Genomic DNA, 19,357 nt, shown 5'->3' with positions numbered 1-19,357 from the left:
AAAAGAATGGTTCCTGCGAACAACAGGTGGAAGAATGGCAACCCCCTCCTCCTTTCAACTAATGGTACGTTCTGCCGCTACCACGCTCGCGCGGCCGCTTGTCACCAGAGGGTCATTTCTCTAAAGGCTTGTCAGTGAACAGCTCGTACTCCGGAAGCATTTGTGGAAGTTGGCCCGGAAGGGGAGGCGGGGAAGGGTTGCGTGTGGTGGCGGCGGCGGCAGCTGCTGGGGCTCGGCCCTGGTGGTGAATGGAGTGATAGCGGCGGCAGGAAGGAGAAGGAGGCCGGAGGAGGCGGAGCTCGCGTCTTTTTTTCTTTTTTTTTTTTGCGCGGAGTCAGGCTTTCCTTGCCGGCAGTGGTGGAGGAAGACGACCTCGGCGGCTCGCCTCGCGGGGGCTTCGGTCGGGGTCGGGAGGGTCAAAGGACTGGCCGGTGGGAGGGAGGCTGGAGGAAAAAAGATGCTGCTCTTCATGGAGGTGAGTGGGGGGGGGGTTGAGCCACGTGACTCGCCAGGCAGCGCGCGCTCGCTCGGCTGAGGGGGGGGGATGGAGGCTGACACAGCAAATACCCCCCTCGCGCGCGTGGGCGCCGGTGGGGGGGGAGTTTCTTGTGGGAGGGGGTCGTCTCCCGGCGGGAAAGGAGGGAGAGGTTGGAGGGGGACGGCGCTCCCGGTGCACTTGCCCGCCATGGTGCGCCATAAGAGCAGGAGGAGGAGAATCACGCGGCGGCCGTGGGTTAATGGGACGAAGCGGGTTTCGAGACCCAAGCGCCAATCGGACGCGCTGGGCCGGCGGTTGGGCCTCCCCAAGGTCAAGCTTCGCGAGCGGCCCAAGGAAGCCTGTGAACTGGGGCCGAGATCTGCGCCTCGTGTGGGCGAAGGGGGACAGGATGTGAAAGTGTGGCTTGCCGCGTAAAGGTGAAGTTAGGCCTAAGGGAGAGCTCAGTTCGGGGGACCCGCTCCGAGGAGTTTTCGTGTGTCCGTGGACGGGTTGTCTTAGCTGCTCATGCCTATTGCTCGGGATAGGGTGTGGGGGTGTGGAAGAGAGCCTGGGCGAGAGGAGAAGGCCGTGAGAGACGTCGCAATGACCTTTCGTAAAAGTTCTCCCTGATGGCTGCTGCTTGGAACATGGCCGGGCACGTGTGAAGGTTACGCGCATATCTGAGGCCCGCGCCGAGGAGGAAGAAATGTTTTGGAAGCCGTTTTTCTGCCTCCCTATTTCCCATCTTGCCTCTTGCTAAAATAAATTAAAAAAAATATGTGGGAGGTCATCCACTTCCAACTCTCTCTTTTAAAAAAAAACGGCAGGCACATGGCAGGAGTACAATATATAGTCAGCTGACTGCTGGCTTTCTTTTTCCCTTGCCTGGCTAATGCTTTGAGTAGATTCCAGATTGTATTGTTCTTATTGTAGAAATGTCAGACTAGTAAAAGCTGTAACTTAGCAACGTGGCCCTGGTTTTAACTGTGCCCATATAAACAGAGCTTTTAAGAGGAAAGTGGTAATAGGCTTTTGGTGCTAACCTGGCTTTTAAGGCTGGATATTTAAACTTATTTCTATCCTTCAGAAATCGCTGAAGGAGGAGCTTCAGAATATTCGTTTTAACTGAGCAACACAGTGTCGCCTTTTTGATTCCATATATATTGCAACATATGGAAAAAGTTTTTATACTGCAGTGAAGTTCGAATACAGACAGCATTTTAAGATAATTATTTAGTCAGTTAAAATCATTTAAAAAATACTTGTTTGGAGTTGTCTATTTTATAGAACAGGCTTAAAGGTACAAAGTTTTATTCATGAATGTTCATGAGACTGATTCTGGGAAATAACACATAGGAAAAAGCTTATTGTTTGATAACTTGTTCTGCAAATTAATTGATTTCTGCATACATACATATGTGTTTGTATGTGTGTGTGTGTGTATGTATGTATGTATATATATACATTTATACATACATACATACATACACACACTCCCTAATATCAAACCTTTAACTGAAATTTATTCTTCATGGGTAAACTATCTTGGCTGTGAGAAATAGATGCATGCAGACTTAACATGAAATGACATTACGTTTGCCACCTTATTATACTCAAGGTATGCAAAATGCCAACTGCACCCAAATATGCTTGCTCTAAAACAAGGCCCACTGAATTCATTTGGGCTATAGTCTAGGTAAGTGAATATAGGATCCCATCTTAAATCAATGAATTCTTCCAAGAAATAGGACTGTTGTGTATAAAAAAATTATAGAGTATGAGTCTAATTTACAAAGGTATCTACAATAAATCAGATGGAGTAATAACTATTAGCAGTAAAATACTTTTTATGTTATTGTAGTGAAATATGTGCAATCATTTAATATGGGGATAACTAGGAATAACTGATCCTGCTGTCACAGTTCTTATAGAGAAGTAATACCCTGATGTGCCATGACTCATCATTTATTACTATTAAGATTTTCAAAGTTTGCAACTTAATCCTTTTGAAGAAGGTGAAGATAAATATTCCCAAGGCAGGAAAAGGCATACAAACTTAGGCAGACACTTATTCTGATATTTTGATTACAGCTGTTAGAAAAGTTGTAATCCTAAATTTTTACTATCAGCTTTTTGTAATATGTAAAATATGTTTTTAATGTTTAAAGACCTGTAACAATTCTGAGAAACTTTTAACTACAATTATAAATACGCTTTTTTACAAGTAAGGCTTTTTTCTGGAGAGTTTTAAGAATGCAAAAATCAGAGTATTGAAATCTACTAAATGTTGGTATTTGTGAGTTGTCATTATTCAGTTCTGTTTGACAAAGTTGAATAAAATTATTACATAACATTTTGTTATAGTACAGATTGAATTAGAACATTGGCCACAGCAGCATGCCAGAATTGTTGATAATTCTGGTTTATATGTTATAGTTAATGTACCTGTGCAATAGAAATATTAAACAAACTGCATTACAGAGGAGATAAATACTTCCTGGTAGATTGAACCTGTGCTTTGGATTGTTAAAGAAGGAACAAAATAAAAATCCTGAAAAAAGAAAATTGGCATTATTTTCTGGCTGGTTTAGTGACTTTTGGTATTGGGGGAGTAATGCAGAGATAATTCATAGCAATTCTGGATTAGTTTTACTTTGAATGTGGCCATCTTAGCATTGAATCCTGAATTCCATGGTTGTCTTTTCTCTGCTGTGACTAGCAGCTCTGTAGTTGAAGGAAGGAAGATACAGTTTGTGGCCTTTTGTGAACTATACAACTTCATCTTAAAGCTTCAGTCAATACATACATGGTTGCCTAGAAACTATATGAGCATTTTCTCCTTTTTCTAACACAATATTTACTATTCATCTAATTTAAAACTGGTGAGAAAATAGCCATCTCTTCTTGATTTAAAATATTGAAGACTATAAAAATATAATCCTTGGCATCTCCACCGACATAAACTTGGGTTATTAAGGAAGATATGCCTGATAGAAAAGATCTGGTGTAGGTGTGGTTGATATATATGTGGCACCTTAAAAGAAACCCCACATTTTTTTGGTCTTGTATGGTAACTATAACCCCAGAAAAAATACTATATATGTTCAAGAAGTGTTCTACAGAGATTGTGATAGGGTGATGGTATCATGTTAATGTTTATTTTAACTCAAACTTGGGAGAGTTTTATGATCCCCCCTCCCCCCAAAGTAGATTTTGGAATGGTACAAGAAATGTGCTCATGATGTTGAACGAAAACTAAATATTTTTAAAAATTGTATGCTGCATCAACATGGTCTAATTAAGGTAGATGGTTTAGCTCATCTATATTAATTTTAATACAATTTTAATACTGAAGAACAATGGAAAATGTTTGTCACGTTATTTTTGTGGCTGTCTCATCAACATTATGCTAAACATTTTGAGGAACAGGATGCTGGATTATAAAAGATTCAAAACAGCTCTTGCTGTTTATTTGCTGCCTGTAGAAAAAAAATCTGGAAAGAAAATGTAATACAGTTTACTACAGCTGTTAAGTCAAGAACATTTCTTAGGTTTAGGTTTATTAGATTTATATGCCGCCCTTCTCTCAAGGACTCAGGGCGGCGTACAACATTAAAAGAAACACATAATACAAAAGTTAAAAAGAAATTAAATAGAATATCTCAAACAAACCCAATTAGAATTGACAATAACATTTTTTAAAAAAAATTAAAATTAACAATGATCAATAATTTATTTTGTTTTGTTCAGGCCAGGCTGGCTTGCTGGAAAAGCCAACTTTTTAGGGCATGTCGGAAGGACCAGAGGTCGGGGATTATACGAAGCTCCGGGGGCAGCTCATTCCAGAGGGAAGGCGCTCCCACAGAGAAGGCTCTCCCCCTGGGGGTCGCTAGCCGACACTGTCTGGCCGATGGCACGTTGGCATGGCATGAAAAGTTGGGTATCATCAGCATATTGATGATACCGTACCCCAAAACCACGGTGATCTCACCCAGTGGTTTCATATATATGTTGAACAGGAGGGGTGAGAGAATCGACCCCTGGGCAGTCTCCAGTCAACACAAACTGCGACTGATCCGACAGGAGGAGAACCACCGTAAAACGGTGCCCCCCACTCCCAACCCCTCGAGTCGTCGCAGTAGGATACCATGGTCGATGGTAGCGAAAGCCGCTGAGAGGTCTAATAGGACCAGGACAGAGGAGCAGCTCCTGTCCCGGGCCCACCAGAGATCATAGACCAACGTGACCAATGCCGTCTCCGTGCTGTATCCGGGCCTGAAATCCAACTGAAACGGATCCAGGTAGACGGCTTCATCCAGGGGCTGGGGAAGCTGACGTGCTACCGCACTCTCAACAACCTTCGCTATAAAGCGAAGGTTGGAGACCAGGCAATAGTTGGCTAAAGAAGCTGGGTCCAGGGAAGGCTTCTTAAGGAGGGGCCTCACCACCACCTCCTTCAAGGTGGTGGGAAGGAACCCCTCTCTCAACGAAGTGTTGGGAGCCTGGAGCCAGCCTTGTGTCACCTCCCGGGAAGCTGAGACTAACCAAGAGGGACACGGGTCCAGCACACAAGTGGCAGCACTGAGTCTCCCCATAATCTTGTCCATGCCCTCGGGGGTCACAGGATCAAACTCATCCCAGATGGTCTCCACAAGATTCATCCCCGTCGACTCACCCAAATCTACCCAGTCAAGTCCAAGCCTGTCCGGATCTGAGCGATTTTATCCTGCAGATACTGAACAAATTCTTCAGTTCTACCTTGCAAAGGGTCTTTCCCAGCTCCTTGGTTGAGTAAGGAGCGGGTCACCCTAAACAGGGCGGCTGGGTAGTTTATCTGCGGACGCGATAAGAGCGGAAAAATGTTGCTGTTTTGCCGCTTTTATCACCACTAAGTAGGATTTAATATGAATTCTTATGAGTGTTCGATCAGATTTGGACCGGCTGGCCCTCCAACCACTCTCTAGGCATCTTTTCCAACATTTCATCTCCCGGAGCTCCTCGGTAAACCAGGGAGCTACCCGGGATCGACACCGGGTCAGAGGCCGCAAAGGCACATCACGATCCAAAGCCCCAGTGGCCGCCCTATCCCAGGGTTCCACTAGGGCTTCGGTCGAGTTGTGAGCAAGGGATTCAGGAAAAGTCCCAAGCTCCATCAGAAATCTTTCAGGGTCCCTCAGGCACCTGGGGGGAAACCATCTAGTCTGTTCCGCCTCCCTGTGGTGAGGGGTAGCAGTATGGAAGTCAAGCCTGATGAAATGATCTGACCATGACAAGGGTTGGATAGAAATATTCCCTAAATCTAGATCATTCATCCAGTGCCCAGAGACAAAAATCAGGCCGAGCCTGTGTCCCCCATTATGGGTGGGGTCTTGAATTAAATGAGTTAGGTCCATAGCTGTCATGGAAGCCATGAACTTCCGAGCTGACTCGGGTGTCTCGTCAATGGAAGGCAGATTGAAATCCCCCAGGATCATAAGCCTGGGGAAATCAACCGCCAATCCCGCTAACATATTCAGCAGCTCCGGCAGGGCCAATGAAACGTAGCAGGGAGACAGGTACATAACAAAAAGGCCCACCTGAACTCCAAGGCCCTATTTCACAAAAAGGGACTCACACCCACCTATCTGAGACAGAGTGACTTCCTGAGGTCTGAGACTTTCCCTAATAACCACTGCCACCCCCCCACTCCTGCCTTGGGCTCTCGGCTGGTGAAACTCCCGGAAGCCTGGTGGGCATAATTCACTAAGGGGAACACCCCCATCATGGCCCAACCAGGTCTCCGTAATGCACGCCAGGTCCGCTCTACCCTCTTGTATAAGGTCGTAAATGAGGGGAGCCTCTTGTTGCTGAGTGGTTGAATTCTTTGTTCAAATTGATTAAAATACACTGATAGATTTGAAGAGCAGATATAAGTAAATTTTGTCATATTTGGCAGTTATAATGGAAGAAACATACATGCACTCTTGCCTATAGTCCTTTGAAGGCAATTTTAAATCTTGCACTTTAAATATTAACTGAATTGCTGAGTTAAAAGTCAACCCTTCATTATCAGTGATGCAACTAGTTTGCTTGAGTTTTTAAATAAAATACTCTCTTGTGTTCTTAAAGTTAGATATTTAAATCTTTTGGTGTCAACAAAGCTGGATTTGAGTTTTGTCCATACAAAACAACCTAAGAAGTTCCTTTAAATTGTCTAAATAAAACATTTTATTTAACTCTGCCTTTTCTAGGAAAGTTCAAATGATTCTGGCTTTGTTTGAAGCCAGAACCTATTGGTTTTCTGCACTTGAATATTATGTATCATAACCAATCTGATAGTGAATAAAGTTGATTCTCCTAAGCAAACATTAACTAATTTTTAAATCCACTAATATTTGTCATATATCTTTCCTTCCTTTATTGCAATTTATCCATGAAACAGATGTGATCGTTACATAAAATCTGAGAGATCAACAAATACAATTTAGAATATCTTCAAATGTAAACTATTGCCTGTAAATCTTCTCAGAAAACTAGCTTAAGTCCCGTACTGATAGGTTACTGATGCTTTTGTCTTACAGTGTTTAGAATTTATCTAAGATGTAGCGCTTGATTTTATGATAATTTAAGTACTGGCATTGCCTGAGCCATATTGGGAAATGCTGATGAATATTTTCAGGTTGTGGCTTATTACCACCAGAACTGAAAGTATGAAGGAGAATGATGGATTTTCTAGTCAAAATTAAATTTTGGTGCACCGATATTAAACACCTTGAATTTCTTTATTATTTGGGCTGATAATGATCACCTGAATGATGTGTCAAGTCGCTTATGGGATGTTGATGTCAGATAAAGCATTACTTAAATCTGCCTAGAACTAAAGCAAAAATATATACATGTGTGAGATTTTCCTATACGCTGCTTGAAGAGTCCAAGCATGGGTTAATCTCAGCCAATCTTCCCAGGACTGAATTGAAACTTTAGCCATGCCTCTGGTGTTGCCAGTGGATGCGTTTTATTTTTCTCTTAGTCCTTTACAGATTGCTTGGACTCTCTAATTCCATTTTTTTGCTGTTACCTTAAGATTTTCCTTCCCATTCCTTCTCTAGAGAGCAGGAGCGGTGAAAAGAGTTTTTTATTGCCCTTTTGTTTCTTGTCCTCCCTCACCATTTCCAGCTCCCACGGTGTCCTGGGCTCGCTCGGGCGCTGTGGAGGTTGCAGGCAGCTGCTGGTTGAAGCGTGGGGTCAGAGAGCCAATGCCCATGTGATCGCGCTGTTTTTCTTGCCTGTACGATCATGTTCCCTGCATGGGTTTTCATCGCTGCTGTCCGTGCTCGCTTGGAGGAGCCGGCTGCTGGTGCGGAGCCTCGGCAGGCTTCTTTAACTACTTCTGGTGGCCATTTTGGATCAATTTTTGGCACGGCCAGCATTTTGTTTTCATGTTTTCCCCACATTTTTCTTGCCTGCCAGTGCATTTCTATCATGCTCACAGCAGATCGCCATGTCAGACTGCTTGTCCGTGCAGGGTCTTGAAATTGATTCCCTGCGGCTCAGGCATTCTCTTGGCCTCAGTGATCAGGTCCGTAACTTCTCGATCTGCGCTGGTGCTGGGAGTGATTGATTGATCTACTGGCCTCTGCTTATACTAGGTCCATCTGGCTGCCGCCTTCAGTGCCTCCACCTCAGGAGTGCTAGGGCATTGATCCAGGGTTGCTAGGTCCCTAGTTCCCTTCCAGTCACCCCAAGATCGCTGAAATGGCGGAGCAGGGCCCAAGGGATATTAGCCAGCCAAGCCCCTCTACCAGCAGGGTTCTTTCCAGGCAGGCTAGCAAAGCGACCAGGAACTCTAAAAGCAAGCAAGCCTTACACTAGGCAGAATAAGCAGTTAGGGCCAGGCCTCGATAAGGATGCCCTTCGTCGCCAGAAGGTCAATTCCACAACGCCTAGCAGCAGGCTCAGGCTTCCAATCGGTCCCTTCCCAGGGATTCCTCACCAGAGGGCAAAGGCCTCTCATCTCTGAGAGTGAAGCGGAAGGGCAGGAATTCTCCCCTCAGGCCTTGCTAGCTATGGCAGCTTCCCCAGGCTTCCCAGGACCCTCAATGGCTGACCAAGCAGACCACTTTGAATGCCTATCTGAGGGAAAGGAGGATCCAGCTCCCACGAGCCATCTGGCCCCACAATTCCCAGTGGATCAACCTTCCATTACGGGTCGCCCTGTGGGGGATCGGGCCCCCAATCTTTCTGTTGAGAGGCAGGACATTGCTAGGGCCATCTCCCAGGGGATTGAGAACGGGATGCTCCAGCGGGCCAATCGCCCGCACAAGACCCACCACTCTCGGGCCCTGGCTCCCCCCAAGGAGGTTCTACAGGCCCCATGGCCTGCCTCTCCCCATTCCTCGCTGGATAGTGAGGATTCTGCCTGGGAGGAAGATATCATGCCCAACCCTGAGCCAGACTTCTCATGGGATGAACCTGCTATACCCGATAAGCCCGCTTTCACCGGTTTGTTCAAGCATACTAATTTCAAGACTATATTGAATAAAGCTAAGGCCTCTACCCATTTGGGCTATGCCACCCCGGACCAGGTGGCTCCTGATCCCTCGGACCTCAGTGAGGGCTTGTTCGAGAAACCAGTTCAGGCTCAGGAAATAGTGCCCACATTATTCCTCAAGGTAGTACAGAAGTAATGGGCACAGCCGGGTACCCTTTCCACCCCTAGTGGTAGTGACAGGAAACTATATATGGTGGATGCTAGTCTGGAAGACTTGCTGAAGCTGCCCCCTGTGGATGCTCCAGTGACTGCACTCACTTCTTCCTCGGTGCTTCCTCCTGACCTATTGGAGGGGCTCAAGGCAGAGGACAAGAGAGCAGAGAAAGCCTGCCATAAAATTCATCAGGCAACTTCTTGGGCGATTAAGATGTCCCCCTCTGCTTCCTTCCTTTCCAGAGCCTCTCTCCTTTGGCTGAGACAGGTACTCACCAAACTTCCAGGTGAGGATAGCAGACTCAGACAGGATGTCAACAAGATTATTGCGGCCACTGAATACATGGCGGATGCCACCTTGAATGCTGCCAAGTTTGTGTCTAGGGCCCTAGCTTCTAACGTCATCACCTCTTATGGCTTAGACATTGGAATGTGGACATGAGGTCAAAGTGGAAGCTCGCTTCCACCCCGTTCAAGAGGGATAAGCTTTTTCGGGAGGTGCTAGATCTAGTCCTTATAGAGAATAAGGACAAAAAGAAGGTTATGCCTTTGGTCACCAAAAAATCTGAACGTAAGGTTTCCAAATTTTATAGGAAGCAGCCCTTTCGGGTCTCAGACCAGCCCTCCACTTCTGGCTCCTACCAGAGGCCCTACTCCCAGAACGCTGACAGGTCTCAGGACCGCCAGTCCTTTTGTGACAGAGGCCACGAGCAGAATTTCTCTAAGCGGCCTTTCGTGGGGGCGGGGTTGGTTCCAGACATTTCTGCCAGTATAAATGACCACCATCGGATGGCTCCCATTGGAGTGCGTCTTCAGCTGTTCCGTGCCCAATGGGAGCACATCCCATCGGACCAGTGGGTCCTACAAACAATTTGCATAGGTCTGACACTAGAATTCATTTTACCCCCACCTCGTCACTTCATCTGGTACCCAACCCCCTCCTGCCCTGTCAAAAAGGCTCTCATAGAACAGGAGATCCTTCACCTCAGGGAGATCAGGGCCATAGAACCGGTTCCACCCGGTCATTAAGGGACATGGTTTTATTCCATTCTATTCCTTGTCCCAAAGAACTCGGGTGTGTGTGGAGGGGCATATTAGATCTAAAATAGCTAAACCACCACATAGTGTACAAAAGGTTCAAGGTGAAGTCCCTCCAGTCCATCTTTGGCTGCATCAGGCCCGGGGACCTTTTAACATCCATAGATCTGAAGGAGGCTTACCTGCATGTACCTATCTGCAAGGCCCACCAAAGATTTCTAAGGTTCAGGACTTTCAGTCTTACTTAGACTACCTTTCAACATGCACAGATCCATGCCTTCATTGAAAAATCTAGCAGTCAAGGCAACATCGGAGGCATGGCTAAAGTTTCAATTCAGTGCTGGGCAGATTGGCTGAGTTTAACCCATACTTGGACTCTCCTCTCAGCGTACAGAAAATGACTCTTCAGGTAAGCCAATGGTCATCATCATGCTTCATTTGTTTAAAAGTATGATTGGATGATTGATTTTGGTAGAAAGTAGGAGAATGTGATTTTAATTTATGTAAGATATGGAAAATATGTTTAAGTATTTAAACGAGTTTAATTTACCAAACTCATACCTTGCAGTAAAGAAGCATTCGTTACAATGCATTCTGTTGTTCTTCTTTTGTGGGCCTTGAGAACACACATAGGATGAATTCATTCTAGTTCTAAAACTTTACCTATACAGACAGTTCTTGATTTACAGCGTTTCATTTAGTGTCTGTTCAAAGTTACAATGGCACTGAAAAAAATGACTTATGACAATTTTACACTACCACTGCAGTATCCCTATGGTCACATGATCAAAAGTCAGACACTTGGCAACTGGTATGTATTTATGACAGTTGCAGTGTCCCAGGATCATGTCATCACCTTTTGTAACCCTCTGGCAAGCAAAGTCAATGGGAAAGTCAGATTCACTTTACAGCTGTGTTATTAACTTAATAACTGCAGTGATTTACTTAACAACTATGACAAGAAAGGTTGTAAAATGGGGCAAAACTTGCTTAGCAGTTGTCTTGTTTTGCAAAAAGAAATTTTGGGCTCAATTGTGACTGTAAATCTATTCTCCATAGCAACTTGGGCAATTTTTTATAATTGATATGAGAATACAGATTGTTCAATTTCCAAACCTTTGTGACTTAATCAAGTAACAACAGTGAACGAGACATTGACCAGATTCACACATGGTTGTCGCATAATTTATCAACCAATAGTGCTTTTGTTGAGAAGATAGTTGTGCTTTTAAAATGCTATTTATAGCAACAACAGAGGAATTATAATAGGTAGAAAAGTATTGCTGTTTTTTTTGTTATATCTTCTGGAGGGTATGATGAATTTCAGTATATTAAAAATTAATTTCCCAGTCCCAATTGTGAATCAAGGACTATATTTATTCATAATAAGTTATATCCAAAGGGGTTACATGTATTTTTTTTATTTTTTGCGAACCGAGCAGAGGATCTGTCGGCAGCTCGCACCGGCGTGACGCCAGACCGGAAGTCCTCGCAATAATTTAAATATTTAAAAAGGGGAAAGTATTATAGACTGATATAGGCTGCATAAAAATAGAAGCTGTATTATGAAATATTTTCACTGAAAAATAGCCTTGTGTAACAGGTTCTTAATCCAAACTATTGAATACTTGGACATACAACACTATTTTTTGTTTTCAAGGCTGCTCAGTCATGAGTTGTCAGCACATTGTAAAAGTAAGCTAGTGTTGGCTTTAGATTTCAGTTGAATCTTATATATAAAAATTTGGGATTGCTAAAAGAAGCAGGAAATGGGTACAAAGAAACCATGATTTTAATTATGGTTTGAGTTTATTCATTAAATATTGTTAGTAAACATCAATTTAATTTCCAGTTAAAATGTTTATTCTTATAAATTATTTCAAACCCTCAAAAAGTAGTAGTATAAGAAAGTCCTGCCAACTATAAAAAAGCTACTAGTCATTTCAAAATATGTGCAGTAGTTACCTTTATAGCATTATTATTTGCTCACTTGTAAGATTGTGGATTAGGACTGCTCTTTTAAAAATGAGAGTATTTCAGAACGATAAGGAGCAATGCTGTTGGTAAGGATTCACTGAATTGTTCAAAATCAAGGCACTTTTGCTAGAAGAGGTAGATAAGTGTGAGCACATGTTGTTTATTGCCTTTTCTTGGACATGTTGGGCCAGTTCTACATAAAACATTGGGCATTATTAAATGCCCATATATTAAAATTCTATTTTATTTTTAAGAATGCCCATTGGCCTGTACATAGCCAAAACATTAATATACCTGAGGGTGTACTTTTTATTATATCTGCATCCAATTTCTATAATTACATTAAAGTGTACTTTTTCTAATACTGAATGACACATAGGTAATGTCAGTCCTATTGTAGAATCCAGAACTAAATGAATCCTGCAAAAAAAGCTATCCTTATTTCTATGCCTGAGGAATACTCAGCAAACATTTATTTTACTCCTACTCTTTTTAGGAGTATTGGAATTCTTGTGTTGAACACTTATTATACTTTATACTTAAAATATAATGACTAAATAGCATTGTTTTCCATGCCAATCATTTTTATGTGAATTTCTGCCTTTGGAATGCACTTTTTTGTACATTAGCCAATTAAATCGGGTTTTATAATAGTTACACAGTATGTAGAAACTTCTGTTTGATCAGAAACATAGGTGCTTCTGGAAACTAATGTTATGAAACAAGGATGCACTAATTAAGTTCTGGTTTTTTGCTGTCCCAGGTTAATTAATTAGATTGTTGTAGAATTAATGTGGAGATCAGTCTTGTTTTAAAGTTTTATACATTAATTTAATTCTTTAAGAATGTTTTTGGGGCAAATGTTAGGGGAAAATATAGATTAAACTCAATTTTAAATACAATCTGAGCATGGGTTACTTTTGCAAAATAACTCCTTCAAAAATCATAATGGAGAGATGTTAGGACAAATTGTGTAGGTAGTTTATTAGTTGCAAAACTATACAGCTGTTAAAATTTTTGAACGTGTATAGAAGCAAAAGTATATTAATGGCCATCCAAACTGTTTCCTTATGTCCTATTTTTTTCTGTTCTATGGACAGGGGATGGTACTAAAACTACTCCTTGATGCTAGAGAGACTCCAGAAGGCTAGACTCTGGAAATTCAACTTCCTTATTCTCTGGCTTGTGCTTCTCTGTGGCAAGATGGTCAGTGCTTGTTTAGTACTGTTATGCTACCTTAATAAAGAGGCTTTTCTTATGTTGTATTTTGAGATGTGATTTTGTTCAGGAAAGTGTTATTTCAGTGTATAAGGTTTGGGCTTTCACAAAAGAGAGTGAAAAGACTGTAAGCAAGGTTGCAGGGGAGGGAGGTGTGTGGAAACGACACCCTAAAATTTTGAAGAAGTGGGCTTTACTGCATGCCAGCAGTAAAACCAGAGATGTGCGGATGGTTGAATGACCAGAAGAACTTAACAGTATTTGTATACTCTAAACTGAGTGCTTTGAGATTAAGGAATAACATGGAACTTAAATGTACTCAATTGCATGCAATGATAAATCACAAGTGTATTTGTTAAACTCTGCCTGAGTAGAATGATTGAACAGCAAAGAGCAATAAAAACAACCCAAAGTTATTTTCTGAAGTTTTTATTATTTTCTAATGCATATCTTCTGTTTTCTCAGCAGGTAACCTCGAAAGGTGCCAGCTTAAATCCTAATGCAAAGGTATGGCAAGAAAGCATGCAGGGAAACCCAGAAGCTGCAGCAGTACCTAACGGCACTGAGCAATCATGGCAAGAGGCAGCAACTGTGCAGGGTAATTGTACAGAAGGTAAGATGTCAGGTTGATATATCTAAATGCTTCTTAATTCCTTTCTTAGTTTTGAATTTTAGATGTAACACTAGTACCAGCATTTAATAGTAAGAAGCAAATCTTGTTATTGAACAGCCTGTGATAGCTACTGAATGCTAATGGCATCTAACAGGCATTAACTTCGGAAAAGTTAGTTAAGATATTTGAATATTAAGGCTAATTCTCTTAGGACTGTAAATATAGTGGCCCAGTGATGACCAAGTATCGCGCTAAGAGGGGATCATGTTGCTAAATGTACAGAAATGATCTCTTGACTTATTCTTTTTCTTTCCTCTTCTATTTCCTTTCTTGTCTCACTTTTGTCTTGATCTTTTTTCATTTCTGCACCTTAGTGAACACTTGACCCTATGAACAAAAGGATTATGAGATCTGAGGGCCATGTACAATCCTTCCTACTTCCTTAGAATAATGAGCAACTTAGTAAATGATTTATTATGGAATCCAAGGCCATTGATTTCATCATCCAGTTACTTGCACTATGAATAAACTTCATTTTGTTATTTGACATGTAGTAGCTTCTAAGTAAGAGATTACTGACTCTTAAATATCTTGTAGTATTTATGTGAATTAGTTTGGATAATTGTTGCTGGGTGATGAGAAGCTGAGAGAATATAGAAATATTTATTAATCAAATTTATATAGCCACCATATAAATGGGTGTCATACAACAATCCAATAAAATAATAAATATAAAACAAATATAAAATAAGTATTACCTAAAATAATTATACATTATTAAAAACATTAAAACTATAAAAGAATAACTTACTATATATATGTATATGCTGAAAAATAGTATAATCCTATAAATATAGTATAATTCTATAAGGTGACTTGGGATGGTTATTTATATAATTTAGCCATGCATCTCTTTGTTCCATTACATTTTAAATTATTTCTTTAAAAAGAGCCAGTGTTGCAGTGAGCAGACTCAGAGCAAATTAACCTAAAAATTTAAAATTAATTAAAATTAACTGAATACTAATTTTTGGGCATCTCAGTGCAACAAACTTTATATGCGGTTGATAAAAATTATAATGTACATAGTGTCTTATGAGAGTTGTATAATGACACCATCATAATGATGTAAATTGATAGATGTTACCATTTGTCCAGTGCCATCACTCAAATGATGTAAATCACCACTATAATGTCCTTCCTTATTTAGCAGCCATTCATGAATAGCAAATATTTCTTCCCTCTAATTGGTCCATTAAAGTAAATAATATGATTACTTCCTTTATGTATAATATTTTTTTGTCACAGTAAATTTTTTAATATAATAGCTCATATTTGGCATAGAGCCAACTTTGCTGTAGTAGTTAAGGTGCTGGACTAGGAAACGGGAGACTCTGGATTTTAATCCTGTTTTATGCATGAAAAACCAAGTGGGTGTGACTTTGGGCCAGTCATTCTCTCTGGCCAACCCACTTCATAGGGTTGTTGTGGGGAAAACATGAAAAGGAAAGAACATTAGGTATGTTTGCTGTCTTGAATTACTGATAGAGTAATAAAGATGAGATACTGTTCAAGGGGTTATGGAGCTCACTTAAAAATTTGGTGTTTTCACTGGTGCCTTCGGGACTTTGGTTGACCTGTTTTGTCGTAGTGGTCTCCAAATATCTGTAGAAAAGATCTAAATATAAATCACTGAATCATAATTTGCCTTTTTTGTCTTTTGAAACAAGCTTTTGGAGTTGTTTCACAGTTGTAATCTGAAGAATGAAGGATATGTATTTATGTTGAGGGGTGCACTAAGGGAGATTCAGCCAATCTCTTTGTACACATGTTTTACAGTGACAATAAGGATTGAATTGACATGTAGAAAGGATTACGGGGTTGTAAAAAGGAGGAGAGAGAGGAGGTAGTGTAGTTCTTATTGTCTAGTATCCTTGACAGTCCTTTAAACTGTCATTTATATAAAAACGTTGGGGGGGAAGCCAAAATTGGTGGATGCATCCAAGTTAAGTTAACCTATTTGTATGAGCACTTTGGTAATTATGTTTAAAAAAACAAAACAAAACATCTTGTACTTAGAGGTCTCACAGGTTCTTTTAATTATATCCAATTTACAACTATTCCTACCACTGCTACTCCAACTACTACTCCTTATAAGTCCTACTCCTACTCCTTGAGACAATTATCTCTTATCTAAGGGCTTTGCTCTCACATAACACCACCACCTGCCTCTCAGCACCTTATATCCAAGGTTGCAGTGCTAGCTACCAAGAGCTCTTAAAGAGACAGGATTACAGCAGTACAGCCATTTTCTGGGCAGCCTCCTCTCTCACAAGAGGTTCTCAAACATTAGCTTTTTATATAAGGATGGGTTGCTACTAGACTTTATTTCCCGTTGATTGCTCTTGTACTCTTTCAGGCAATACTGAGGCTGCTGAGGATTGTACTAAACAATATGAAGCAATGTATTCGTCTTGTGAATTGTCAAGAAACAGTTCATGTGCTGAAGAATCAGCTGCTAATGGTCTGGTCTTAGCACATGAGGAACTTGGATATCCACTCTATGATGTTTCGGGTAAATAATCTACATTGTGAAACCTACATTTATTAAAACTAGAAATAACAATGAAATATTATTCAAAACACATTGGCAAATTATGCAGCATATTACATAGGTTCTGAAAATACACACTATGTATACCCTCAATACCAGTTATGTCTAGTGTATGAAATTATTGATATCTCAGAACTTTGATAGTGGCAGTAAAAAAATAAGCCTTAGCATGTTTTTTTACTGTGCACTTAAAAGAAGCCCTATCCCAAAATAAGCCCTACTTAAGAGCCTGCGCAACCGCCCATCCATTCTGTCTGGTTGCTCGCGGTGCTGTGGCCATGAAGTAGGGATGTGTGGAGCTGTCTCATGTGCCTGGCTTACCTCCTGGTTCCCACAGCTACTTCACTCACCCCCACTTGCTTCACAGCGACAGCACCAGCAGCCATGTGCAGCAGGAGTCCATGTGCCTGCCGGCCCACTTCTGCTTGTTCACGGCCACAACAGAGCAGGAAGCTGAGCGGTATGCTGGTGCCACGGCCGTGTTCCAAGGAAGATGTCTGGGCATGGATGGTAGGCTTCAGGGGCCCTGAGGTAAGCCAGTGTGGGGCAGCTCCGCCCCCACACTCGCCTTGTGGCTGTGGCACTGGCACGACTTGCTCTATTGTGGCTGTGATCAAGCAGAAATTGCACAGCAGCCACGCAGGATCTTACAGGACAGGACTGCTGAAGCCCGCACCGTGAGGCAGGTGTCAATACATAGTTTCCAAAACATCGTTTCTAAATAATAAATACATTTAATTATGTGTTTTGTTTATTTTGTTATTTTTATTATATCCCACAATAGATAGTAGTTGCCTAGTTCTGTACTTTAAAGGAGTTCTGAAGAAACTGGATCAATTAAGAATGGAGGATAACTAGGGAACTAGATTCTAATTGATTGTAATTGATATCAGGAGAGAGGGAAGGACCCAAGTTAGTTAAGCTTTGAGAAGCAAAAACTAGACATGTGATTTACTTCAGGGGCTGTATTCTAGTTGAGGCTTGATAGCCAGCCTTTAATTTGGATTCCTTCACTGAACAGTGGCACAGTGATCTAAATGGCCGCCTCCAACTTTGCAATTCTAGTGCAGTTATTCTGTATATATTCTGAGGTAGCATTCTTTCAGTTGTTTACTTTTGAAGAGAGAATATTGCAGCTTTGAAACTACACCAAAATGTTTTTTAAGTGTTAGAATTCCAGTCCCCATCCCACGCACCATGTTTAAGGGGTTTAATGAAAAGTTGAAAATTATAGGCAAGACAAGGTTCTGTTTTATTTCTCTTCTTTTAAATGTGTTTTAAAGGACACCAGATTGAAAATAATTTCAGGACAAATGGCTTGTTCTTTTTTCATGCTTTCTATTTACTATGTATATTTGTAATTCTCCTGTGCGCTGCTTGGAGAATCCAAGCACGGGTTCAATTGCTTATGCAACAACAAATTGGGAAGCCTGTTTAAATTTATTGTTTGTGTGTAAATTGCATGTAAGATCATCTTCCAGGTGATAAATGGTTTTTTTCTTCTTCAAAATATTTGAATTAGTATCTGAAGGCAAATAAAGTATTGCAAGTATTTTTGGGTTATAGATTTCTGGTAGAAAAGCCCTGCATATTTTGTGTTTATCACTATCACATAGCTCTAATTTGATTGCTTTATAGACCCTAAGTGACAGCAGCAATCCTATAGAGTGTTTCAATGCAATTGATATTAATAGAACAATGTTCAAAATATACTTGGAACACCATAAATACTACAAACCAATTTTGTATAATTAATAAAGTTAAAAAAAGAAGGAACAGTAATTACTAGATGCAGTTACGAATAACTGACTGCAGCCCAGGTATTGGGGATTTGGTATTATTACTCCATTTCATTTGAACTTCCCTGAGGCTTGTAATTGAAGCTGCTGGCTAGCGGACGGTGGGGGGGTGGGAGACAGAGAGACAAAGAGGACTAGGTAGTAGCTGTTTAACTCCATTTCATTTGAACTTCCCTGCTGCTGGTGATTGGAGCTGTTTTCTACAAGGGGGGAGTCAGAGAGACAAAGGTAGGGGCCTTTTAACTCCACTTCATTTGAACTTTACTGAGCTACTGGCTACAAGGGAGCAGTCAGAGAGACAAAGAGGAATCATGTATCTATAAACCAAAATAGCAATAATGCATTCTGAATTAGTGCGCTTGAGATTGTCATTTTATTTTATTTTATTTCAAAATGACTGGCTTAGTTCATTGTAATAGCTGTTTTGCACCTGTCTTTCCCAGTACTCTTCAGATTTGGATACTGTCCCCTTTGTAAACAAATTACTATTCTACTTAGACAGATTACCTATCTAGAATCTCTAATCTGTGCTCTCCAAGCAGAAATTAGGTGCCCCATTCGGCCATTCCACACTATGGAAATCCCACACTATCAGCCCCCTCTACCACAAAGATCCTGCAGGAGAAGAGCAGTCTGGGCATCCGTGGGATCTGGAAGGGTGAGAGCTGTGAACCATAAACACAAAGCTTTTGCTGTGATCCAGCATAACAGATATAGCGCCCTTGCTGACCTTAATGGGGACACTAAAGAGACAGGTCAGGGTAGTTGTGATAATGATGACTCAAATAAGCATGGGATTGTGGTCCAAAATGAAGGACTTTCTTTGGAAAGGTGAAATGGGGACCCAGTTATCACACATCAGTCGCACAAGAAGATCAAGGTATGTAAAAAGAGAAGTCACCTTCTGGTTGGTGATTCAATTGTAAGGGATGTAAAT

General features: G+C 41.3%; 1 protein-coding gene and 1 pseudogene across 5 annotated transcripts in view; one reads left to right on the top strand and one right to left on the bottom strand.

Moving 5' to 3' along the window:
• The first annotated feature begins 275 nt into the window (after positions 1–275).
• The window catches only part of LARP4 (La ribonucleoprotein 4), a 47,828-nt gene continuing 28,746 nt past the window's right edge, over positions 276–19,357 (top strand). The window contains exons 1-4 of one of the 5 annotated variants that reach the window (XM_087710371.1): positions 276–475; positions 13,277–13,382; positions 13,863–14,007; positions 16,427–16,582. In XM_087710371.1, the coding sequence (XP_087566497.1) occupies positions 13,302–13,382; positions 13,863–14,007; positions 16,427–16,582 (382 nt within the window). In that variant the 5' untranslated portion in view covers positions 276–475; positions 13,277–13,301. Of the gene's footprint in view, positions 476–13,276; positions 13,383–13,859; positions 14,008–16,426; positions 16,583–19,357 lie in introns of all 5 variants that reach the window. The other 4 variants (XM_014061795.2, XM_014061799.2, XM_014061797.2 and 1 more) reach the window with 4 other exon arrangements.
• On the bottom strand, positions 5,287–7,941 carry LOC148048235 (uncharacterized; annotated as a pseudogene).

Source organism: Thamnophis sirtalis, unplaced genomic scaffold (genome assembly GCF_051295495.1).
Source record: "Thamnophis sirtalis isolate CommonGarterSnake01/CBP01778 unplaced genomic scaffold, rThaSir2_p1.2 scaffold_3, whole genome shotgun sequence".
Taxonomy (NCBI): domain Eukaryota; kingdom Metazoa; phylum Chordata; class Lepidosauria; order Squamata; family Natricidae; genus Thamnophis; species Thamnophis sirtalis.
Note: the sequence above shows the minus strand (reverse complement) of the source record. Positions and strands in the feature narration are given on the sequence as shown.